Source organism: Dermatophagoides pteronyssinus, unplaced genomic scaffold (genome assembly GCF_027571235.1).
Source record: "Dermatophagoides pteronyssinus isolate colony J.1.1.1.1 unplaced genomic scaffold, Derpt_VIB-CSIC_2022.12 sq0006, whole genome shotgun sequence".
Lineage (NCBI taxonomy): Eukaryota > Metazoa > Arthropoda > Arachnida > Sarcoptiformes > Pyroglyphidae > Dermatophagoides > Dermatophagoides pteronyssinus.
Window position 1 is genome coordinate 1,902,221 of NW_027461530.1, and position 27,668 is coordinate 1,929,888.

The 27,668-nt window shown below is 26.4% G+C and overlaps 2 protein-coding genes across 3 annotated transcripts; one reads left to right on the forward strand and one right to left on the reverse strand.

Moving 5' to 3' along the window:
• Nucleotides 1-699: 699 nt before the first annotated feature.
• LOC113789327 (uncharacterized) lies at nt 700-5,746 on the forward strand. Its single transcript, XM_075820465.1, has 4 exons — nt 700-1,381; nt 1,470-1,792; nt 3,991-5,022; nt 5,082-5,746. Exons 1-4 carry the CDS (start codon nt 901-903, stop codon nt 5,511-5,513), a joined length of 2,268 nt encoding a protein of 755 aa, XP_075676580.1. The 5' UTR covers nt 700-900; the 3' UTR covers nt 5,514-5,746.
• Nucleotides 5,747-7,388: 1,642 nt separating this feature from the next.
• On the reverse strand, nt 7,389-27,071 carry Lgr1 (Leucine-rich repeat-containing G protein-coupled receptor 1). Of its 2 annotated transcripts, XM_075820218.1 has the most exons (19): nt 25,557-27,071; nt 17,436-17,507; nt 17,220-17,294; nt 16,978-17,061; nt 16,754-16,879; nt 16,623-16,688; nt 16,471-16,539; nt 16,282-16,353; nt 13,131-13,364; nt 13,010-13,055; nt 12,770-12,894; nt 12,718-12,739; nt 12,265-12,570; nt 12,002-12,174; nt 10,438-10,505; nt 10,289-10,369; nt 9,872-10,209; nt 9,278-9,788; nt 7,389-9,194 (listed from the first exon to the last, which is right to left on the reverse strand). In XM_075820218.1, exons 1-19 carry the CDS (start codon nt 26,951-26,953, stop codon nt 7,576-7,578), a joined length of 5,484 nt encoding a protein of 1,827 aa, XP_075676333.1. In that variant the 5' UTR covers nt 26,954-27,071; the 3' UTR covers nt 7,389-7,575. The 2 variants fall into 2 exon arrangements, with proteins under 2 accessions (XP_075676333.1, XP_075676332.1); XM_075820217.1 differs by having other exon boundaries at nt 12,718-12,894.
• Between the last annotated feature and the right edge of the window lie 597 nt (nt 27,072-27,668).

Below are 27,668 nucleotides of genomic sequence, written 5' to 3' on the forward strand. Positions count from 1 at the left end.
TCGTTTGTTGATTTCATTCGATCATCTACCTTTGATACAATCAACACATCATGACATGGTCATGATGTTGAAAAGTTGATTCGATTCGATTCTTGTCGTTTGTCATCTTTGTTCATCGAATCAAATGGGTTAATTAAATCAATCGAATCATCAACATTGATTGATTTATTCTAGTCTGAATTTGTGTGGTGGGTGTGTGATTTTCTAGTCAAATTCCAATACGACACTTTAAATTATCATTTTTTCCGTAAATTTTCTCATCATTTTCGGGTAAGTTTCTGGAAAATTCAATTTAATTTTTTTCAAATTTTAAAAAAATCAAACATTTTTTAGCAAACAAACAAACAAAAAATTCCAATAATCAACGTTTTTCCCTTGTTCACGTGATCAATATTCAATTCAAACAAATTTTTTCGAAATTTACAAACCAAAAAAACAACAAAAAACATTTTGTAATAGGCAATATTCAACACGTATATTATCACACACAAACATATCACATTCATAATCATCACCATAATAAGCACTGCACTGCACAAAAAAAAAATTTCACTCAATCAATCAATTCAATTCAATTCAATTATCATTTAGAATTCATCAGAATATCTCTTTCGGAATACGGTGTGAACAATCTAGTCAATTTACATTTTTTTTCTGTCAATTCGATCAATTTTTGAAAAAAATCAATCAATCGATCCATTTTTTCTCTCTCTCTCTTTCTCAGGTTAACATTTTAGTAATAATTTTTTTTTCACGTGTAAAAATTATTCAAGGCACCACCAGAAAATTACAAATAATTTTTTATTTACAAATTTATTACACTCAAGCTAGTCACAAATACTGCATTAATAATTCTTAGATTTTAAAAAAACAAAAAAAAATTCAAATCAATCCCAAATCATGTCAACATTATCACATCATCATACAGCTGCAGCAGCAGCGGCTGCTGCTGCTGCTGCTTCTGCTGTTGCTGCTACAAATGGATTAAATTTATCATCAATTTATGAACGTACAAATGGTCATCTTTCATCACATTTATCATCAATACTTTATCATAATGGTAATGGTATTGGATCATCATTATCAACAACAACGAGAAAATCCAAACCATCATTACCCAATGATAATGATGATGATGATGATAGCGATAATAATGGTGATGAAGAAGAAGAAGATGATGCGGATGATAATCTATCAAATCAATCATTATCATCACCACCATCACCACCACCAATGTCTACAACAACCAAAACATTAGCATCCAATTTGATGAAATCATTTTCAATAAAACCATTATTTGATAATCATTATTATACAAAACAACAACAACAATCATCGATAATCCGAAAACAAAATCAAACATCGGTTATTGTTTCACCAGGTAAGGGAGATTTTACAATGGGAAAATTATTTTTTTATGAAAATCATTTTTTGAATAAATTTTCATTCCGAAAAACAAACAAATACAGATCATTTAAAGAAGAAAAATGATGATGCGGATTGTTTTAAAACAACAAAAACAACAACAAAAATACCGATGCAAAATGCAATATCATATATGCTTGGACAATCAACAAAACCATTCGATAATGGTGATAATGATAATATCAATGATGATAATATCAATATTAATGAACAAAAACAATTTTTAAATGAACAAACACAACGTACATGTTCATTAAATGCAGCATTATGTTTTGCTAAAAATAATATTTTAGAATATTATTATAAAAGTAGTAATATTTTGACTACTGAACAATTATTACAACATCATCATCATCCATTAACAAATGTAAGTTTGATTTTTATAAAAAATTTTGTAATTTCTGTTAGTTTTTGGCCTTTGACATGCAATCACACAGTGATAACAACAAATCAATTGCAGGAATTTTGTTTTTTGTTCAAGGGGAAAAAAATATTTTGCCAGAAAAACAAAAACCATGACAATAATCGAATTGAATTGAATGGAAAAAACAGATAATATTTATTTGTTTTTATAATATCGAACAGAGAGAAGAAGAATATCGATTTTTTTCCATTTGTTTTGTTGCTATTGTCATTCTGTTGATTCTGATTCCTATAGATCAATCATAATCATAGAATTGAATGAAATGAATGAATGAGTTCTCCAAGAACCAAAGAAAAAAATCAATTTAGAGCTTAATTAATAATGAAAATGATAATAATAATTTTTTTCTCATAAACGAAATCTTTCTCCCAAAAAAAAATCAAATCTATCGTTATGGTGAGAGAGACCAGAAAACCAGAATAATAATAATAATAATAAATATTACAGATATTGTTGTTTGAGAATTTTTAAAATCCATGAATTTTCGTTTTCGTTTTGGTTTGCGTCAACAACTAACAACATATAATATTAAAATTTATGTTTTGCGATTTTTCCAAACGATCCATCCATCAAAATAATAATCGTAATAATAAAACATTATTCTTGTTTTTTGTTGTTGTAAAGGTTGAAATGTAGAAAATTGATTTTTTTTTTGTCTTATTCCGCTATGTGACAAGAGTTGTTATTTGATGAAATATAAAAAAAACAATGTTAAAATTTTTTATAAAATTTCATTTGCATGTTTTTTTTATTGTCGTTTTCAATTCATTCTTGTTGGTTAATATTTGAATAGACAAGAGAAGGAGAGAGAGAGAGAGAGAGAGAGAGAGAGAGAGAGAGAGAGAGAGAGAGAGAGAGAGAGAGAGAGAGAGAGAGAGAGAGAGAGAGAGAGAGAGAGAGAGAGAGAGAGAGAGAGAGAGAGAGAGAGAGAGAGAGAGAGAGAGAGAGAGAGAGAGAGAGAGAGAGAGAGAGAGAATTATTATTATTATGTGAAATCAATATGGTGAAAAATAAGAATTTAATTTATTATTCTTGATCTTGTTGTATACAGGTAAATAGACATATAGCTATGAATTATGACAAGATAAAGTTACCTTTTTTTGCTAAAAGTAATAATGATGATGATGATGATGATGATGATGATTTATGTCTTTTTTCTTCTCAATTTTTTTTATTAATTGAATTCATTTGAAGCCATAAATATTCTTATATATTTTCAACTGAAAACCTTTTTTTTTGCAAATCCGAAAATATTTCTTTTTCCACTTTTTTTTCATTTCAAGGAATTCTCGATGAAATAAAGAATTGAGCCAAGGTTCTTGAGTGTGTTTTCATATAGGATCAGATAGATTGATTCAGTATTCTTTCCCCCTGTTGAATGTCATTGAATTAAAAAAACCATTTCCATTCAAATTGAATTAAAAATTCAATAGACCATTTAAGATTAGATAAACTTTAATTTTTCTGAATTTTGACACACACACACACACACACGCACTGAATGGACCGAAAAAAAATCTATTATTGTCAATTAGGATTTCTAATTAAAGAAATTTCAATTGGAAAATGAATCAACCACCACCACCACCACCATTATCATCATTATCGTTAAAAAGAAAATGACTCAATTTTGATTGAATTTGATAATTCGATCATTGCAATTTTACCTATGGTTGTTGTACAGCATGACATAATCGAAAACTGAATCGGAATGAAAGAAAAAATTACGGCAGTTAGTGTTTTGTCGTATCGGATAATTAACTAACTAACTATCGGCATGGTAATCATAATAATAATGGTTTTCATTTGAAAATATTTTGTTTTGTTTGTTTTTTCATCATTATTATTATTTTAACTCAATTATGCGAGATTGCGATATTGATAGAAGAATGTTTGTGGAGAGAGAGTAATAATATTTATTTGGTTTTGTTTCATTTTCATTTTCATTTTCTTTTTCATGATCTATAAGAGAGAGAGAATAATGTAATGGTTTTTAGGTTTTTGATACACTCTTCAAACATAATACAGACAGACATATGGCCAACCAAAAAATGATCAAACAGAATGAGAATTAATCATTTTTTCTTTTCTTCTTTTTTTTTGATCGTTTTTCTTCTTTTCTTTTTTTCTTCTGGTTTTAGGGAACATCATTATCGTTGAAATTGGAATCAAATTTAGATCATCAAAATCGAATGCTGGATGATGATAATGATGGTGATGATGATGATGGATATGATGATGAGGATGATAATGATAATAATAATAGTGATGATGATGATAATGAAAATATTGATGAAGCACTTGATCTAAGATGTAATCGAAAAAAAGAAGAACCATCAATAATAATGAATATGATTGTAAAAAATCGACAACAAATAAATGAACAGAATTCATTATCATCATCTTCAACATCAACATCGACAACATCAGCATCGACAACATTGAATGATATTCTTTACCGTTCAAATACGGTAATCTGTTCACCATTATCTCGTATTCAATCTAATATAAATTCTTATCATAATCATAATCATGATTATGATCGAAGAAAGGAAGAGGAAAAATTATCATCATCAAAATCATTTTCTGAATGTAAAAAAACAATAAACAATAACAACAATCGATACAATCGAAATTCAATATCGAATAGTAAAAAACGTTCGAACGATTGTAATGATGATAATAATGGTTATAATGGTAATAGTAAAAAATCAACAACCAATAATAATAATAATAATAATCATAAAAGAATTAAAACATTAAGAAAATTTAAATTTGATGAACATAAATCATCACCAGTTTCTGGTACATTTATATTGGATTCAGATAATGAAGAAGAATTTTCAGCATTAATGAGACAAGATTGTGCTGTAAAACGTTCAGGTGATATTGATCCAAGTTTAAATATTGTTATTATAACGCCGGAAGCAAGAGCTGAAATTGCAAAAATTGATAATAAAATTGGTGATTATATATGCGCATTATGTAAAGAATATTTTGTTGATGCATTTGCATTAGCACAACATCGTTGTACACGTATTGTACATATTGAATATCGTTGTCCAGAATGTGATAAAGTATTCAATTGTCCAGCAAATTTAGCATCACATAGACGTTGGCATAAACCAAAATCATTATCATCATCAACAACAACAACAAAAACAACATTAATGGTTTGATTTTTGTTTTTGTTTGAAAAAAATCTATTGATTGATTCATTCATTCATTACAGATACCATCGAATAATCATCATTCAACGATCGATCATCATTCCACTAAATCTAGCCTAAAGTCATTATTGAATCATTGTAATAATAAATCTAATAACAATGAAATGAATGTTAAACATAAAAAATCAATGAAAATTATGATAAAAAATGGTTTAAATAATAATGATAATCATCAATCGATCAATGAATCTTATGATTGTAATGTTTGTGGAAGAAAATTTCGTAAACAATCAAATCTACGAAAACATCAAAATCAACAACATGTATCATCAACAATGATTCATATTTTATCCAATCAAAATAATAACAATAATGATAATGATAATGATGATTATTCAATGAAGATTAATTCAATTTTATCGACTATTAATGAAGAAAGAAGTAATAATAATGATATGGAACAATCATCATCATCATCATCATCTAATCAATGATAATTTGGTACAATTCTTGAGGATAATCAACATTTCAATCGTTCTAACATCACCTGTCATTATCTTTGATATGATTCTTTGACCAAAAAATCAATTAATTATTGAATGATAATTTCAAAACAAAAAAGTTTGAATGACTGTTCATATTTATTTGTTAATTAATTATTAGAATATTATGAATTTCTTTGAATTTCACAGAAAAATAAAGATGAATAATAATAATAAAAAATCAATCATTTCAAAAGCAATTTCCAATTTCGCTTTCAAACAATCAATTTTTTGTTTGTTTTGCAAATAAAGTAAAATAAACAAGGTAAATGTTGTTGATGATGATGATGATCATTTTTAATGATTTCGTTTTGTTTTTCTCTCTCTTTTTTAATTGAATTATATTTTATAAATGGAATCAATTTTCTGTTGTTGTTGTTTTTGTTGTTGTTGTTCTTGATCATATCTTAATATTTCATTTTATTTTATGGTTTGTTTTCGGTTAGATAACACATACACACACACACACACACAAATGGTGCGTGTATCGAAAGATTAGAAATTTTAAAAAAACAAAAATTTTTCGATAAACAAACAATAATAAATAAATATAGGATGACCATCATTAAAAAAATGAATCTTTGTGAATGTGTTTGTGTTTGGTTGTGATAGATATCTTTTTTTGTTCAAGAATATTCTTCTTCTAATATTATTATCACCATTAAAATAACAGAATCTTTGTTTTTTTTAGAGAAAAAAAATAAATGGTTACCGATTTTACCTGACGACAATGATATTATTTTTTTTTTGCGTAAAGATGATGACGTTTTTTTTTGCTGCTGATGATATATCGTGATGAACTTTTTAGAGGGGAAAAGAGGAAGAGAGAGAGAGAGAGAGAGAAATAATAAAATGATAACAATTTATGTTGAATAAATATTTACACACACATTAAACACATATAAAAATACAATGATAATGATCGCGGTAGTGGTTTTCTTTATTCATTCATTCTTTTATTCATTCATTCATTTTGGTTTTTATCATTCATAAAAATAAATGAATTTGTTATTATTGTCTAATAATCATCATTTAATCATTATAAAAATTGTAATAATGTTTACCGCCAATCGTCGGTAATTTCCTTCGACTTGGACTGCCATCTATGATTTGATTTTGATTTTGATTGTTGGTTTTTGTTTGAATTTTCTGTTTTTTTGGGTTTGTTTGTAAAAAAAAAAAGGTTTGGTTCTATTTTCCTGGCAAACAAACACACACCTATTTATTTCCATGGAATTAAAAATTGATTTTCTTTTTTCCAAAAGAAAATTAAACTTCTTGGCTTGATGTTTGATTTTTCTTTTTGGGATTTCTATTTATTCAATTAACCAAACTTTTCTTCATCCGATTCCGGTATAAGATTATAATACAAAATTCAAACAAACCTAATTAGATATTTTAACACAATGAAAGTATAAAACAATGAAAGAGATATATCAACTAATTTTATTTATAGACACCATTTGTGTTTGTTTTTTCAACTTTATTCCATTTTTTTCGGATAATATTAATTTTCAAAAACAAAATTTTGAAAAAACAAAACAAAACAAAATGATCATCTCTTTAGCCACATAGATATGTCTATTAAACCTATTTATCTTATCAAACAATTATTCTCATGAAAATGAAAATAACAAGAATCTATTTTCAAGTGAATCGACCATACTGACCGAAGCCAATTGATCATCATAATCGATAATCATTTGACGACGTTGGTGTTTGTTTTCTTAATAATTTCATCTTGTTTTTCAATGAAATTCTATTTAAAAAACTTATTGATAATATCTATTTGGAAGAATGAAATGAAGAATATTCTTCATCTTAATGTCACATTTAAAAAATATCATTTTTATTATTAATTATTAAGTTTAATGGCTGGTTTTTTTTTTGAAAAATCATTATCATTTTTATTATTATAATCTTATTTATGAATGATAATTTTGATAATTCCGTCTGATGATGGTAATTCTTTTCCGTTTTTTGTTGTTGTTGTTGTCCGGAAAATTCGTATAAATTATTCATTCATTTGATTATTATTATTATTATTTGTATGACATATTTTTTTCGAACTATTATTCGATGATGATCCATGTGATGATGATAATCGTGCAGCTGCAACACCACCACCACTACTTAATTCTTCAACAACAGCTACAGCTTCTTGTATTGTTGTTGTTTCTTGTAATGCTTGTCGTAATATTTCACGTTGTTCTTCAATTGGTAATGGATTACTTGGTTCAATATCATCATCATCATTATTATTTTGATGATCTGAATATTGTTGATGATAATAATGATTCGATTGTAATGAATTAAATTGTCTTGTACGATGTTGACATTGTTGTTGTTGTTGTGTATGATAACAACGATGATGATGACAATGTTGTTGTTTATTACGATTATTAATCATTTGTTGATGATTACGATATAATGAATTTGTTGATGAATATGGTGAACATGATTGTATATCCGATGATTCATGATGATGATTATGATGATCACATGATGTTGAATTTTCATTCGATTTTATTGCCATTCTCTTTATTAAACGTTTCGATATTGATAAACGATTAAAAAAATTTGTTATTAAACTATTTCGTTTTAATTTATTTGATTTATCCATTTGGATCGAAATAGGACCATTATGATGATGATGATGATGATCTTTATTATGACGGGTAAATAATACCCGACCATTTATCATATCGTGACCAGCCATATGATGATGACAATGATGATTATTTCGTACAATATGCACCCTTTCACATGATTGTTGTTGTTGTGATGAATTCTTTTCAATTGATGAATTAGGTGGTTGTGGTAGATTATCGGTTAAATTTTCCATTTCAATAAAATTTTTATTTGAATTAATAATTCGTCCATCACCAATACAGAAACATTCTTTTTCCTGTTGATTATTATTACTTACACTATTACAATCATTTGATTCTGTTCGTATTAATACACCATTCTGTCGTCTATATTCAAAATTTGTTTGTTGATCACAATTATAATGATAATATCGATTATTATTACGTTGTTGACAATAATTTTGATATTGTTGATAATGATGACAACGTTTATGTTTACGATGTTTACGTTGTTGTTCATCATCATTTGAATCATTTATTGATTTATCACTATAAAATTCTTGTTGTATACAATTATTCTTTGATGATGGATGATTATTATTTCCACATAATTTTCTAACATTCATTCCTTGTTGTTGTTGTTGTTGTTGTAATATATTTGTTGTTGTTGTTGTTGCTGTTATACGTTGTCCATTACAACCATTATCATTATGACATTGATGACATTGATTGTCATTTTTGTTGTTTATTATTGAATCGGTTTCTGAGCAACCACATATACCATGATTATTATTTGGATGATTCTGTGGATGTTGTTGTTGATCACTTTGTATATTAACCATTGTTGAACAACAATATTGACAATAACATTGATTATTACATTGTGAACATTGATTTGCAATTATTATTGATGATGATTGATCACCATCATTATCACCATGTTGATATTTTATACAAAAATTATTATTATTTAAATGATGATGATGATGATTTTTTAAATGACATCTTTGTTTTGAATCCAAATCCAATTGTTGTATTGAACCTGTTTTGTTTTGTTTTTTGATTTGAAGGAAAAAAGTTAATCCTGGTTGTTTTAAATGTAAATCAGAAAAAAAATAACATTACCGGCAATAGATTTTGTACATTGATGATTTTGTGATTTTTTGGATAAATCATTTGAATCTAATGGTGATGGTTGACTACGTATATGCCGATGATTATGATTATGATGATGATGATGAAAAAATCTATGATGATGATGATGATGATGGTTATGATTATGATGATTATTATTATTATTATTAAAAAAATTTCTTTGACTTGGTTTATATCTTAATGCTTTATTTTTAAATAAACCATAACGTGAAACAAGTATAAAAAAATCACGTCTATATTGTTTTGTAAATATAACATATAAAAATGGATTTGCACATGAATTCAATGGATATATTGTGACTAATAATATTTTTGATTTAGTCATATCGATTAATGGATAACCAGCAATAGCTGTTAAACCAAAAAATGCAATCGGTGCCCAACATGCAAAATCCGTAAATACCAATAATGCCATTCGTTTAGCAATTGTCATATCGTTCATTGTAGCACGTGTTTTCTGGCTTATTATCGAAAAATACATCTTTGTTACGAGGAAAAAAAACGAAAAGAAAATCATAATAATTATAGTGAGGATAATCAAACAAACAAAAATAGAAAACTTACTTTTGAATAACAAGCACAAATAATAATAAATGCTAATTGATTAATAATCAATAATGTAACCAAATAAACAATATCACCAATTTTATTATGTTCCATTGGTAAACAAATACTTGTTTTTGAATATGAACTAATACCAAATAATGGTAATGATGCTAATAGTATAACTAAAAACCAACCGGTTATCATTACTTTAACGGCTAAATTTAATTTCAAACGACGATTTAATTGTATTGCATATGTAATGGCAAATAAACGTTCCAATGTAATCACAGTTAATGTAAAAATTGATAATAATTGAGCAAATACAGTTATAAAACCGGCTATTTTACAACCAATTCCTAAATTGAAAATACGAAAAAAAAATTTTATCAAAATTACAAAAATCAACAAAAAATTCAACAAAACAAAAAAACAAACCATGTTGCCAATCGATTGCATAATTAAAATAAACACCACGTGTACGTAGATCAACAATTGCAATGATAAATAGATAAACTCCTGAAATGTTTGACAAAAATGGATTTTAAAATTCTCGAAAAAAATTTTAACAAAAATTTTCAACATACCCATCATAAGATCAGCAATCGATAGATTAATCATAAGAAATTTGCTTACATTGAATGTAAATCTTGAACTTTTTTGGTTTAAGAGAGAAGAAAAAAATAGTAAAATTTAAATAAAATTCATCAAAAAAAACTTTCAAATTACATTCCTAAATTACATCTTCACAGTATTAACATTGATGTAAATTTGACATTACATTTTTCAAAATGATGGATTCATTCATTCATTTTCAAATATTATTTACGTCATCAAAATATATTTGGATGATGTTTTCAAAGTAAAACTATAAATTCCAGTTTTTGTTTTATTGATTAATATTATTATAAGTTTATAACTTTGTTTAGTTTATCCATTATTTATTTATGAATAAAATTTATAAAAAATACAAATATAACATCGAATTAACATATGTTCGGCAGGGTTATATTTAACGTTTTTCCTTGATAATTTTGTACCAAGAGAAAGATAAAGAAAATAACTTGCTTCCCCAGAATAAATAAAAAAAAATCCCGAACATGTAATCCCGGTTATCGAACAAACAAAACCGGAAATTGTAGGCAACAAAATAATGATGTTTTTGATCAGCAATATGTCTTTTTTTCTGTTTTGTTTATTTATTTGTATTTGTATTTGATCGAATAATGGTAATAGGCAAATATATATTGACAATTTTGTTTTGATTCTTTCTCTCTCTCTTTACATATGATTCCGGATAAATTGTAACCGGATATTATGTTATGATGATCATCATCATCATCATCAAATAAAAATCCATTTATTTCTGCCTAGTTTCTTTCGCTATTTTTTTGTCTTTTTTCAATAACAAATGCTGTTTCTATGTTGCTAATCAAAACGCCTGCTACTGATACTGGCTAAAAGAATCGGCTAATGATTTGGAAGAATTCTTATTTTGTTTTGTTTTTTTTTCGAGGAAAAACTGATAATCAATTTTCTTTTATTTTTAAACCTGTTTAATGTGTGTGTGTGTGCTGTGAATTTTCAACAAAACGAAAAAAAACCTTTAAAAATGTATTGCAGCAAAGCCAACATTGTCAATAAAGGATAGATTTTTTTTGTATTTGGCAAAAAAATTTATCAGAAAAAACAAACTTTTGAAACGAGGAAAATAGTGTGAAAATTTTTAACAATTATCATTCAAAGTTATCTTTCAATTGTTGTTTCCTTCGTTTTTTTTCTTCTTTTGACATTCATTGATATATGATAAATTGAATTTTTCCGTTACTGTTTCTCTCTGCGTTTTTTGTTATCATTTACTATCAGGAAAAAAATCAACAACAACCAGTTTTGTATTCTGATGATTGCCCAAGAGAATACACCCTGTAAAATATCTTATCTACCCATCTTATTCTTTTTTTTCTTTTTTTTTTGTTCGGTTCAAAGTGAAGACAACAATAGTGAAGGAAAAGAATTTCGCTTTTTCCTTTTGTTATTGTATCTTCTTTTTTTTTTGGAAAGATTCTTTCCATTAAGTTTTTTTTTCCGTTTTGTAAATGTAAAAATTTTTAAAGAAATTTTTTCGGAAAAAAGTTGATTTTAAAAAATTACCTCATCAATACAACAATAACAGCAACATTACCCGAAACAGCAGCAAATGCAACTAACCAAACAACAATACGTAAATAATTTTTTCCCATAACATCTTCACATGGATTAAATGCATCCGGTGTTGGATAACAACGTACAATTGGCATATGATTTTCAATATTACCACAAAATTCCTTGTCAATCCAAAATAAGCGAAAAACAAAAAAAAATCATTATTATTATTATCATCACAAATCAATCAATCAAATGATCAACCTGAATACCTGTTTTGATTTGATTGATGAATGTGGTTGTCCAAAAAATTCACCCGGTAATTCATTCATTTTTTCCTGTCGAAATAATATTTCATCATCATCATTATTATTATCATGATTAACCGGTTGATTATGATTAAATTTATAAAGATTTTTATTAAAAAAATCCGTAGTTGTTGTTATATTTAAAATATTTTTCATTCGTTTTTCAATTATTTCAAATGGACGTAATGTTTGATTATTATTACTATTATCGCTATGATCATTGCTGTTGATCATCATTGTATTTGGATGTTTATTTTCATAGATCATAACCTTTTTGAGTGTGTGTGCGTGGTAAGATGCAAAAAGATGATAAAACAAACAAGGAAATTGAAACAAAAAGAAAATTTTTTTCGTAAATAATTAATGAAATGAATAAATGAAAAATGAAATAAAAGTTTTTTCAAAATCAAAATTTACTCCATAAACAGGCTTGTTGTTGTTGTTGTTTTCCAGAACATCTTCATCATCATTGTTGTTGTTTGTAATCCGATTCAAAATGTTTGATTCGTTATTTTTATCATCAACATTGATGGTCGATAATGAACGTCGTCGTCGTCGTCGGCGACGAATAATTGGATTTTTTTCCAATGATTTCTGTAACAACAAAAAGGAAAAAAAAGAATGAAAAAAATTCTCAAGTAAATAAACTTTATAAAAAAAAGATGGAAACAAATACAAGAAAAATGTATTTCACAACATTAATTTTTACCTGAATATCATCATCATTTTCATTTTTTCTATTTCCAAAACAATATCTAATTTTAAAACAAAACAAAAACATTGAAAAATTACATTATCGGTTATTACATCATTGGTTATTTCAAACATACTTATCAGTATTGAATAGATTTTTTATTCGTTCATATTCAATTGGATCATGATTTTCGGGAAATTGAAATGCACAACAATGATATGAATATGTTAAATGTGCTTCTTTTATTGATTCAAAATGATAAATAAATGGTATTTCTTTCATTGTAAATGTATTTTTTATACGTAATATTTCTAATGATTTTGAAAGGCCATTTGTTGGTAATTTTGTTATACTTGTTTCCGAAAGATCACTAAAATTGAAATTTGTTAAGAAAAATAGAAAAAAAATGGAAGGTCATTTCAATTTTGTTTTCAAAAAAAAGAAAAGAAAATTTATTAATTTTGAAAAAAAAATTTTCTTAGAAAGAACTTCGAAATCAATTATAAATCGACACAGCAAAACAGCAAAACGAAAAACCAATTTTCACACCCAAGTCCTATCAGAAACATACTTTTGTACTATTTTTTTTTTTTTTTTATTAAAAAAAGAACTTGATAATAATCTTGATCCGATTTTATCAATAAGTAGGTATTATTATTTTTGTATGATGAAACACGAATAGTGCAATTTGGTAAATATTTATCCCGTAGAATGTAATCTCTACGAATTGAACATAAGAATCGCAATCAAAATCCGATCAGAATCGTATCGGATAATGATGATAATGATAATAACATTTGGCAAATGTTTTGTCTGGTTTGTCAATGGCACAGACTGAAGTGGCGTGTGTAGGGGGAAAACAAAAAGAAAAATGAATTTGAAATTCTTTATTTTTTTTTCATTATTTCTGAAACTTTTCGAATATGAATTTTTAAATTATAGCCAGAAAAAAACAGAGAAAGAAAGAATAAAGTTCAATATGATAAATTTATGCATATGCACTGTAAAGATGTCTAACGGATGAGAGAGAAGAAAAAACAAAGTGATTGCTCAATCAACAAATCTCAACTAACAGAGAAGAAAAGAAAAAAATAACTAACCTAGAATATAATTGAATTGAATGAATAATGGAATAAAATTACATGATAAGTTCATTTTGGTTCAAGATTCTTTACATTCTTTTCATTTTGTTTTTGTTGTTTAGAGGTGGAAATAGAAAAAAAAGGTATATAATTAATGGATATTTTTTCTTTTCTTTTGGCTGTTATTTTTGTTTCTAAAAATAAAGATGAATGGAATAGAATTAAGTAAATAAATGTCTGCATGCCAAACATTGATTGATTCATTTTCATTTAGATTATCTTATCATTCATTCATTCATTCATTCATTTTGCCGTTGATAAGTCAATAAGAAAAATTTGATATTGATTTTCCTATTTGAATATCTTTTCCTTGATAGTTTTTTTTGTGTGATTTGATTGATAAATGATTTTAGGATTGACTGGCTGACTGGCTGATTGATGAATATTTGTTCGGGCGGGCATTTGAATAATAAAGAAAAAATCTTAGCCATAGAGAGATAAATTGAAAACCACAATCGATTTTTTTTTCTCTCTCTCTCTCTCGATGATGGAAAACAAAATTCACTTTATCAATTCAATCAATTTCAAAAAATCCAAACAAACAATCGATACTTTGACCTTGTATCTATGTGATTGACTTGAAACTAGAAAATAATGATTATGATGATGATGATGAAAATCCAAAAGTTTTCCAACCAGAAACCAAGAAAAAAAAATCCAGGAACCAGAAAACTTTGATTGAATAAAAATGAATGAATCACGCAACCAACCAAAATCCATAGATAACTTTGTCTGTGTGATTAATGATTATTATTAAAAAAAAAAACAAACTTTTTTTTTGGTTCACTTTCACTTTCACTGGTTTACCATTGATGGAGAAAAAAAGGATTCCACTTGCAAAAAAAAACTGAATGAATATAAATGAAAAAATTCAACTTTTTAACCACCATTAACACTCATTATGAAACGATGTTTTTTTTCCAAAAATCATCGTTTTTTTCATTAATTTCTCGTCAAGAATCCTGATGAAACACGCACATATAGAGTACTCTTCTTTTTTTTTTTGATGATTTTGTTTTTTTTTTTGGTGTTGAACTTTTTTTTTTGGCTAAATCTCTCAACTCGAAACATACACACACTTGACTTGACTTGATTTGAATTGAATTGATGGATAAATAAATGGAAGAAAATATTTTCATTCATTCAACTGTAATTCAACAAAAGATTTAGCACACACACACACACACACACAGACAAGCAATTTTCAATTGACCTCTCTCCATGGTGGGAAATCCATGTTTTTTTTTCTTCTCAAAGATTTCCTTTGTTTTTTTTTTTGCATCATGCAATGATTCTCTTTTTCCTCTTCTCTCCATCACTCTGATGTTGATTTGTTAGGGTATTAATCGATCGAAACATGACTTAACACTATTCTTTTCTTCTTTATTTATTATTATTATTCTCAAAAGACCCCGAAAAAAAAAACAAACGAAAGAATAGTGATATACATTCATTATAATGGATCAAAACAAAAAAAAAAGTAATCGATATTTTCATTTCCATTGCACTTAACAACAACCAACCATCCAACCAACAAACAAAAAAAAAATCAAGAAAATAACCCCCCACAAAATCTGTTTTATCATTGCATCTCTGCTTTTGTTTATCAAATTCAAAAAAAAAACAAAAGGAAATTTTTCTTTCCCCTTTTATTTAATATATTTGGCCATGGCCATTTCTTCTTTTCTTTCTAGTTTAATTCGTATATAATGTCAATTCATTCAATTGTCGACAAGATTTTTTTGTTTGTTGGCCGATGATTAATCTTTACAAAACGAATTCTATTCTTTTCTTTTTTTCTTTTCTTAGTTAGTTAGTTAGTTAGTTAGTTGGTCGGTTGTTCCGGATACAAAATTCTTATTCATTTCATTTTCTTATTGTTTTCAAAGTTTCTTGCACAAAATGTTCATCACTGATTTCTATCTCTTTTTTTTTGTTCATTACATAATAATGCAATCAATTTTTTGGTTGTTATCGTTCGTTTTGTTTGTTGCTGTGAGAAAAGTAAAAAAATATTGAATTATTCTTAACCCGTTGATCGTTACGAAATTGGGAATGCAATTATTTTACTTTATTTTTTTTTGTTGTTTTGAAAAAGGAAATTAATAAAATTAATAAAAAATAAAAATAAAATTAACAACTTACAGTTCACGAAGATAAAGACCGGCAAATGCAAATTCTTCCAAATGTACTAGATTTTTATTTCCTTTTAGGCTTCTATTTGCGAGAAAAAATGATAAAATTTTTAGTTTTTTTTAAAAGTTGAAAAACTTTCTGTCAAACACACACACACACACAATTGGCAAATAAATAAGAAACTGAAATCAAACTTACAATTTTTCAATTTTTGATCCATAAAATGCATAATTACTAATAAATTCAATTTGATTATATTCAATATTACTTTTTTTTTGTAAAAAGAAAAATTATAATAAAAAAAAATTAATAATAATAATTTTTGTAAAAAAGAGAAAACAAAAAATTACAGGCTTTCAGCATTGATCAAAATGGAACGTTCAGTTATATTCCTAATGCGGCTATTATCAAAATCGCTGGTTCAAAAAAAAAGAAAATAATTAATTTTGAAAAATTTTTCATCAAAAAACCCCATAATTACATTGTTGAAATAATTTCATCAACATTTTGTTGTTGCGATAATGATGATTGTTTTGATTGTTGTTGTTGTTTCAATGAATGTTGTCTTATCATTGGTATACGTTCAAGGCCAGAATGTGTTATCTTTCTGTAAAAACAACAGCAAAAAAATTCATTTAAATAAATACAAAAAAAAACCCGGTTAATTTACAAACAAACAATAAAACCCGGGACAATCAAACTTACAAATGCATCAATTTATTTATTGTTGAAATACCGATAAAAACACCATCAACAATTGATTGTAATTTTGGTGCAATTTTTATATAGCTATATGGAAAACGAAAGAAGAAAGAAAAATTTTCATTTTTTTTCAAAACGATTCAAATTCATTTGTTATGTTGTTTTTGTCATTTGAATTAACAACAACAAAAAAATGACAAAAACAATAATCTACGAAAATTCTGTGGAAAGAAAAAATCACTTACATTGACATAAGATGTGGTAATTGTGAAAATGCCTCCGGTTCTATTGAATATAATTGATGCATTGCTTCCATATATCTTTTTGTTTTTTTGTTTTTTCGTTTTTTGTTTTTTCGGTGTAGAAATAGCCATACAAATTTTGATGAATTTGAAGAAAGACATTAGTTTATGTTTTTAGGTTTTAGTTTTTTGGGTAATCGAAAATGAATAATAACTTACATTTCCGTTAGATTTTGATATAGCTGTAGGATACCTTTACGTAATATTTGTATACCGATACGTTTTAGATGACTTTGAAGAAGTTAGTGGGAGAAAGAAAGAAAGAAACCAAACATTTGTTTATTCGTTGGTTCGTTTGTTTGTTTGTTTCGTCCGGAATCCATATATATACGTTGGCGTCCATAGAATGAAGGATGTCCATAGAATAGAAAAAAAGATGAAAGAGGATAAAAAACATTAGAAAGATTTACAACAGAAATGGAAAAAAACTTTTTTTTTTGGAATTCCAAAAAATCTTGTTTTCAACAACCAAAGGAAAACCGGGCGGAATTTTTTTTTTAAATTCACTGTTAAGAAACTGATGAATCTGAAATGTAGAGTGTATGATTCAGAGAAAAAGATAAGAACAGAAAAATTAATGGATCAAAGTTAAATTTTAAAGCAAAAAAAAGATGCCGGATGATATTCATCATATACATTTATCATTATGACGAAATCAGAGAAAAAAAAAGCACTGAGAGAAAATCCCTTTATGTTTATCAATTATTTAATGAAGAAGAAAAAACAAAATGCCAGAACAAACTGAACATTGCAAAATCTGCTGTTGTTTTGCATCATCGATTTTCAGTTTAATTTTTCATTATTTTTCGTTTTTCTTATGGAATCATATTTATCACTGAATCGATTATTCTGTGAACAACTTTAAGGTCAAAGCAACGATATAATATATATAAAAAAAAAGAACAACCCGATTCAAGATAAGACATTCTATATATATATTTTTTTCGTAATCGGACAAGCAAAAAAAAAAAAAAAATCAAGCAAGCAAGCAAACTTATATGATGATGTATATTTGATGAATAATTCATTTGAATTATAACAACAACAACAACAACAAGAATCTCAAATCAAATTCAGTTATTATTTATAATTTATATGTATTTTTGAATACAAAAAACCCTCTCTCCAAACAGAAAAAAAAGACTTATGTAACTTGAACATTTTGAAATGTCTCCTTCCTTCTTTTCTTTCTTTATTTCATTGTCAAACATTCAGTTGAGAAAAAAAGTGTCATCAAAGATGATGATAATAAATGTTGTTCAAATACAAATCAAATCAATGAATCAAGTAAATCTTTTTGACCAAAAAAATGTATAATAATCATCATAATTAAACAAATATTACAATATTGATCCTTTAATGGACGATATATTTGTTGTTGTTGTTGTTGTTGTTGTTGTTGTTGTTTTGTCCACCATTGTTTTCGATTATCATCATTTTTTGGTTGTTGTTGTTGTTGTTGTTGTTGTTGTTGCTGTTGCTTCTGTAATAACCGGCGTATTGTTTTTCTACCATGTCCATTATCCATTACTTGATGATCAGATGAATTTTTTCGATTATTACGTATTCGTTCCATTGTAATAAATAAAATTTTTTTACGTTGTTTATTTAATGTTTGAAATAATAAACGTAATTCATAATAAACATTATCTATTTGTATTGGATCTAATAATGTTAATAAACAATATAACCAATGACCAATATTTGATGGATTTCGTTGTTGTTGTTGTTCATTATAATCATCATTATTATTATAACGATAATTATGATTAATCCATCGTCTTAAAATACGTAAAACTTTAACAATTTCTAATTGATCTAATTCGGCTAAAAATGTAATCTGTGGCCAATGACCATTACGATAAGCATCATCCATATCCATATTAGTTTCTCGATATTGTTGTTGATGTTGATGATGATGTTGATATTGTTTTGAATTATCATCCAAACAATCATCATTATCAACAACAACAACAACATTATTATCATCAACATCATCAATGTCCATTGTTGATGATGATGATGATGATGATGATGACCATAAAATTTGTTCAATCAATTCAATCGATTGTTTTGATTCAAATAAATCGATTTTTTGATTATAATCATTATTTGTATTATTATCAAAATAAAAATCATCAATATTATCATCGTCATCATCATCTAAATCATCATCATCATCATCATCATCATCATCACGATCATCATGGTCATCTTCATCATAATCATCATCATTATTATTATTCTTATTATTATTATAACCAAAACAATATTGTAACCACCATTGTTTTGTACGTATTGCCATTGCAATATCAAAATTATTATTATTATTATTATGTTGTTGTTGTTGTTGACCATTTTTATGATTATTATCATTATTATTATTGTTATGATGATAATATGACTGAATATTTATGTTATTACCATTATGGTTGCTGTTGCTATTGTTATTGTGGCTGTGGCTGCTATTATTATTATTACGACGATTATCCTGAATCTGTTCACGATAACATTGAATAAATTTACGTGCATAACGAAAATTATATAAAATTTTTCGTATTAATTTATTACATGTCCATATATTTTTATTATTCATTTCAACATTATTATTATTATTCAATGATGATTTTATTGTCGATTCTTCGATATCTGTTGTTGTTGTTGTTGTTGTTGTTGTTGTTGTTGGATGTTTTATCATGCTGATATCATTATTATAGTTGTTGTTATACAAGTTCATTTGTTCATTATTATTTATGAACATTGATTGTGGTTGTTTGGATTTTTCCAATATTTCGGCTTCTGTACCATCACCATAATAATGATGTTGTCGTTGTTGTTGTTGATAATGATCACCACCACCACCATTATGATTATTAAATGATTCATATCTTACTTGTTTCAAATAAAAACGACTAAATATTGTTTGTTCTGATTCACCAAAATAATCATCATTATCATCAACTGGTAATAATTGTTTCATTGGTTCAAAATAATTAAAATTATTATCATTTGTAAAGATATTTTTTTGTAAATCATCATTATTATGATCATCACCTTGTAAATCATAATCATCATCATATTCATAATAATCATGAAACATTTTTTACAAATCAAAAAAGCAAAAAACAAAAGCAATTCTTTATTCAGCACAAAAATTTTACCAAAGATTTTTTTTTCCACAATGAAATGCAGAAATATTAATAAATGAAACGGAATGATGAAAATAATAATTGAATTATCATTGAATACGATTGAAAAAAAAAGAAATTTTCCTTCTATATTTCTCGAACATTCAAACCGTGAAAATATTTTCACCATACAGAAGCTAATTGAATTTTACGATCGAACAACAGCATTTTTTTTTCTTTTGTTAATGGGGGAGGGTGCGAAAAATGTCACAAATATCAACATCTATTGGTGATAATGGCCATAGAAAATCATTTTTGTTGAATAGAAAATACGTCATCAATAATATCATTATGGTTATGTAATGATGATGATGATGAAATGAAAAAAAAAATTTTTTGTAGAATCCCGAAATAGAAAAATATCATTATAATAAATGGGAAAAACAAAATCTGATCAAAATCCTTTTTCAAACGAAAAATACGAAATCACGCAATCGAAATTCAATCAATTTGATCAATATATGGGGTGTGGTGGTAGTGATGGTGGTGGTGTTTGGCTGTCAATCATTATCAAAAAAATTTTCGTGGCTAAATTCATTAGCGTTGTTAAAAATCTGAAGACGAATATTCCGAATATTCGAAAATGAAAAATTGAAATTGAAAATTCAGATAACCGCTTATGGCCATTCACAATGAGATTCTCGGTTTGAAATTGATTCAAAAAATGTTTGAGAATTTCAAAGTTTTTTTCTTCGAAAAGTCAAATTGAGCAAAAATAATAAATGTTAATTTTCATGATGATCATCTAAATCAACGAAAAAAAGTCGACAAACAAACGACCAAATTACAAAATTTAATAAATTGAAAAATTTTCTTTTTTTTCAGCAGTTTTCCAAATTGAAAAAAGTATCCAAATGATGAAAGTTTTTTCATTTATTTATTTACAAATCTACTTTATGGTTATTACCACCACAGAAAAAGAAAAAAAGAAATTTGGAAACAATAACAACATCAACAATCAAAAAAAAAGATCTTTTGTTTTCGTATTTCGTTTTTGTTTGAAATTCTGGATTGTAAAATGAAAACAAAACAAAAAAATAAATAAATTTAATCATAATGTGTTTTGTTTACCCAAATAATCAAGAGACTTAACCAAAAACACACACACAGAATAACGAATAAACACACACACACACACAGAATAACGGGAAGGATCACATACATACTATACATCGAAACACATATGGTTCTCAAATGAAAAACAAAACAAAATATTAAGAATTGGGAATTAGACGATGTGTGTGTGTGTCAGGCAATGTGTGTATGGTAATAGTAATGGTAATGATGATGACGGTAAATGATGATGGGAATAAAAACAAGTCGAAACAAAATAACCCGAGAAAAAAAGAAACAAATTTTCTTACATTGAATTGTTATTCAATGGAAATAAAACAAAAAAAAAACAAAAAAAATTTTTTTTGGAAAACAAACTGGAAGAAACAATTTTCAATTCTGTTATTCTGTTTTTCGACTATTTTTCTTGTTGATCAAAAAAATCACCAGCAAACTCAATTTTGATCAAGGATTTTCGTTTTTCCTTTCTTTCACTAATATTCACGGATCGAAACACACACACACACAAACAATTCATTGTTCCTGGACATTTATAATCATCGATTAGCATATGTATTCAACAAACAACAACAGCAAAACATGGAAAATGCATTGAAAAACATTCAACAACAACAACGCATTATAATAATAATAATTTACGAAAAAAACCTATTTGAATAAATCATTTACAGAATAATTTCATCATTATTATAATTTTTCATTAAAAAATGTTATTATTTTTGTTATAATTTACAAACAAACATTATTATCATTTTAATCTAGTTGTTGTTGTCGGTTTCTATTCACTTGAAATAAACAGAGAATTCAATTTAGACCAAAATTCATTTTCAATTTAAAAATTTCTGTAACTATTTTAGCCTTTTATTTCTGTGTTGGTTTTATTTCAATTTCAGTTGCATCACATCAAGACAATAATTATGAAAAATGGATTTTCGCTGTTTGGTTGGTTGATTGGTTGACACATGTTTTATGAACAAAAACGAAGAAACTAAATGGATTCATTTCTCATAAAGTAAAATGTATGTGATTGGCTAGGGAAATCAACTCTGAAGACAAAAAAACCAAAGACAAAATATTCATTTTCTTTCAAACAAATCTTATTTGAAATTTTCATTTTATTTTTGGGCCCATAGTGAGTGTATGGCTCCTTGGTAAGTGAGAATGAAATAATAGTTTTTTTTCAAGCAAACAGCTGCAATCTTTTTAAAAGAAACATAATGATTAACTGTTTTTCTTGGGGGGGGGACTCAGTTATGTAATAGTTTTTTTTGTGGTTTCTTATTATATAAATGGACAACAGCAATGATGTCCAAAGAATGTTGACAATGTTTTTTTCTCTTGTTTCTTGTTGTTGTTCTTTGATTCGGGAACTACAACTGAAAGAAAAAGAAAACATTGTCAACTGATTTCAATAAGAAGAAAAAAACGTTTATCATTTTTTTTTCTTCGTTTGGTTCCAGGAACAAACGACAACAACAACAAAAAACAATCTAATGCAAGCAACTTGATAGAAATGAACAACAACAACAAAAATTGTTTCATGTTGTCATCCATTTAGTTGATGATGTTCATGATGTTGGTGATATTGAAACTAAAACCATGAAAATGAATCAAACATAGTGTGATATACATAATCACTGTGGGTGTAAGCGTGTGTATTGTGTTCACCCAAACAATCAACCAGAGAAAAAAAAACATCATCATCATCATCATCATAATCAAGATAATAACGGTTAACTGTAGAGAGAGAGAGAGAGAGTCAAGTGAAAAAGAAAGAAAACAAAAATCAATTATATAATGGTTAAGTGTGTGTATGATGTGATGTGAGATTACATCATTGTTACAAGTTTTTTTTAAAAAAATGCAGTGAATTCAAAAGAAAATCATGATTCTTTTTATTATCAAAAGTTCATGAAAAACGAATTCAATCGTTTGGAAAAAAACAACTCGAAAGATAATTTTATCTTTTGAAGAAAAAGAAAAGATAAAAAATTTTCCACTGAATTCAATGAATTTTATGGATGTTTTACAACAACAACAAAAAACCATGACATGACTGAACGAATAAAAGATTTTCCTTATTTATCAATCATCAATCATCATATTGATCAGTTTTGGAATGATGATTTTTTTCTATTTCAAACGATTTATTTACATTCACAATATCGTCATCAACATTATCATCATCAAGTGTTGAATGAAAAAGTTTTATTCAAACTTTTTTCAATTCAATTCAATTCAATTTTTAACAACAACAACAACAACATAAGAATTTCATTTCTTATGATGATCAGAATAAGTGATATTTTTTTTTGTTGTTGTTGAAATTCTCTATGCACAGAAACGGGGGAAAAAATGTTCAATCATAAGAAAAGAAAATTTATTAGAAATCATTAGAGAATTTGATATGTGTATTATTTGAATTCATTTCGATTCGATTGTGAATGAAGCAAAGAAAAAAAATGCATATATAAAATACATTAATCACTCATAAATGATAGGTAAAAAAAGGTAGAAAAATTTGATTGATTTATTTCTTTTTTGGGAAAAAAAACAAAACAGAACAACAATAACAATAACCAATGTTCCCAGAAGATGTTATGCATGATGATCGGTTAGATACATGAATAATATCGATCAGAATTGGCCAAAAATGAAAATACAATTTACTAAAATAGTTATTCTGTAATATGAATTTGGCTTTGTTTTATATAATAGAATAATTTTTTCTTTTCTTTTCTTTTCGTTTTGATTATATAAATAGGTAATTTGATAACAAACAAACGTAAGAAAACTATCCGATCAACATTTCAAATGACAACATAATCAATGCCATTACTACATGTTACCAAAGAAAAAGAAGAAGAAGAAAACATCATTATCATTATGCAGATTTGATGCATAAAAATAATTATAATATTCTTTTTTTGCTTTTGCTTTTGCTTTTTTTTCTGCTTCAATATTATTCACCGAAATTACACATGAATAAATGAATGAAAATCGAATTGGATTTTCTTCTTCGTTTTTTTTGGCTGTCAATTTTTTTTTTCGTCTGACTTTGTCCCAATCATACATAGTTCTTTGATGAAAAAAAGATATATTTTTTTTTGCCAAAAATTAATGTCGTTTTTTTCTCTTCTCCCAAGAAAACTAAATGTAATTAAACGGAAAAAAAGAAGTAGAAAAAAATGTTTGTGACATGTTTCATAACAACAAAACACCTACATATTTAATCAGGAAACAAAAAAAAAAAAAAAAAAATTAATGCTTTTAGCTTATAAAGGAGAGAGAATCATGGGAAAAAAATCGCATACTTAAGTATTATAAGATCTGATTTACAAACAAAAATATCAAAATGTAAAATGGTAGGTGGACAATGATTAATGATGATTCAAAGAAATGGTCAAAGTTTTTTCTCCAGAATTAAGAATTTTGTTTTTGATTTAAAATCTCTTTATTTCTATAATGATGAAAAAGAGAAATGATGATGACGACTATGATGACATTTGAAAGTTTTTTTTTGTTTGTTGTCTTTATAAAAGACATTCATCGCGACCAACTTATTCCGAAAACTTCATTCCAAACAACACTTCAAAAACATTCATTTTCCATTGAATATTATAATCCATTCTAAGGATTTCAGTCTTTCAATTTCTTTTTATCTTAAAATTTTCTAAGTGTTTTTTTTTCTTTCTTTCACAATCTGATTTCAATAAAAAAAACAACAAAAGCAGATTTGATGATTATTTGAAAACAAAAAAAACTGAATGCAGTGCAAAATCATTTTATGATTAAATTCTATTGGTAAAACAGAAACAGGGGAAAAAATTCCTTTTTTTTTGAAAGGAATTTGTTTGTTGTTTTTGGTGTGGAAAGAAATTATTGAAAATTAAATTGAATTAAAGTAAAGTAATTTCGTTTTTTTTGGAAAAGAATTTCATCTCGAACAAATATCGGGTAAAATTTTTTTTTTGCGAGAAAAATCATTTTTTTTCAGTTTGGCAGAAAAAAAACTTACATTTTACGAACAGAATTGGAAAAATTTTTCGGAATTTCCTGTACAATTTCACCAAAACATTTACAAAATATTGGTATTTCATTATGTTGTTGTTGTTGTTGTTGTGGTTGTACAAAATGATGATGATGATTATGATGTTGTTGTTGATGATGATTCTGATGTAAATGTTTATCATTTAAAAATTGTTGTTGCGGTTGTTGTTGCGGTTGTTGTTGCGGTTGTTGTTGTTGTAAAGAATTATCACTTTTATAATAATAAGGATGATCACAATAACAGCCATTAAAATCAAAATTATTTTCAGCGTTTGCAGCTGCGGTAGCCGCAGCCGCAGCCGATGATGTTTGTTGCATAATTAATTGATAATTATTAATTGAAGGCAATTTTTTCGGATCACCAATAATAATTTTACGTTCAATTTTTGGTAAATTATTCATCATCATCATCATTATTAACATTTGATCCATATCGGTTAATGAATTATTTGTATTATCAATATTATTGAATGATTGATTTTTTCTTTGATCAAATGAATTGAATTTCATTGTCATATTATTTGAATGATGATGATGATGATTATCATCAATCATTTTAGTATCATTATTATCATCATAATATTCATCAATATCATCATCTATGTCGAAATCATCATCATCATCCATATCTATATCATCTTGATCATTGTCTTGATTATTTGAATAATGAAAATTACCAAAACCAAGTTTTGGTTTTCTTGTTGGTATCAATCTATTTAATTTGGATTTGGATCTGGATTTTGAAATATTTGCCGATTTCTGATCATTGTTAATTATTAATTTTTTATCCATATTGATTATTGATGAATCAAATTGATTTATAAATGAATTTTCTGTTGTTACAGTTGCCGATGATGATGATGATGATGGATTTGTAGCAAACACTGTGGATGATGATGCAATCGCATTTCTTGTTGTTGTTGTTGTTGCTGTAATGGCAGATCGTTTTTCCATTTCATTCACATCATCATCATCTGCATCCGCATCATCTCGATCAACAACACCAGCATCAACATTATTATTATTATCATCATAATTATCATCACTTGTATTAATCATCATCATCATCGTCGTTGTCATTTTTTCTGATACATTTTCATTATTATTATTATTTCTATTATTAGCCAATGATAGTTTAATTATCATTAATAAAATGAATATTATAAATATAATATTCATTAACTGATGAAATGATGATGTTGATAAATTCCAACTGTATAATATTTTATAATGAAAATTTTTATCATTTTTCAATATTGATGTTGCTGTTGCTGATAATGTTGATGATGATGTCGTTAATCGTTTTTTTATTTGTAAATTATCATCATCATCATCATCATCATCATCATGGTTATCATATGCCATGATGATTCGATATTCTTTTACCTTGTTTGTTTGTTTTTTCTGTTTAATTCTTATGTAATAACATTTGAAAAAAAACAACAAAACGATGAAATTCTTTAAATATTTTTGTTTGTTTGCTTATTCAGAATTCTATCGATCAAACAAACAAACAAACAAACAAACAAACAAATATCGAAATAGTTGTTTCGAATTGCAAACAACAAACAAAAATTAAAAATATCCAAAGTTAAAAATTATTGCATTGTTTTATTGATGATAATGATGATGATCATCAACATCATCAAGGGAAATCAAAATGAAACAAAACAAATATTTTCAATCATCATGTTAGGCATATTTTCATTTTCATTGATCCCAATTGAGAATTGGAAAAAAAAATTTCGAAAAATTTTTGTTTCAAAAAGAATTCAAAAAACAAAACAAAAAATTTTTGTCACGAATATTCGTTTTGCTTGGTTGCTGGAAACACACACAGAATATTTGCAAAAAATTTGACATGATGATGATGATGTTTATGGAAACAAACAAACATGCAACACGATGTATACAATGGTTGTTGTTTGTTTCTTTTTGTTTCTGGTCGGAAGTGAAATTAAAATAAGCAAATTTTCTTTGTAGAATTTGAAGTATTTTTCTTTCAGATTATTAAGTTACATAACACCTACACACACACACACATTACATTACATTATCATCATATTCAACAGAGTGAACA

Excerpts from the sequence above, each read along its gene's own strand:
- Lgr1 (XM_075820217.1), bottom strand. The coding sequence starts at position 26,953 with ATGGCATATGATAACCATGATGATGATGATGATGATGATGATGATAAT. Across the intron at positions 16,880-16,977 it reads ATAAATAAATTGATGCATTT|AAAGATAACACATTCTGGCC; the intron begins GTAAGTTTGATT and ends TTGTTTTTACAG. Across the intron at positions 16,354-16,470 it reads GGATCAAAAATTGAAAAATT|AAGCCTAAAAGGAAATAAAA; the intron begins GTAAGTTTGATT and ends TCTCGCAAATAG.
- LOC113789327 (XM_075820465.1), top strand. The coding sequence starts at position 901 with ATGTCAACATTATCACATCATCATACAGCTGCAGCAGCAGCGGCTGCT. Across the intron at positions 1,382-1,469 it reads ATCGGTTATTGTTTCACCAG|ATCATTTAAAGAAGAAAAAT; the intron begins GTAAGGGAGATT and ends AAACAAATACAG. Across the intron at positions 5,023-5,081 it reads CAACAAAAACAACATTAATG|ATACCATCGAATAATCATCA; the intron begins GTTTGATTTTTG and ends CATTCATTACAG.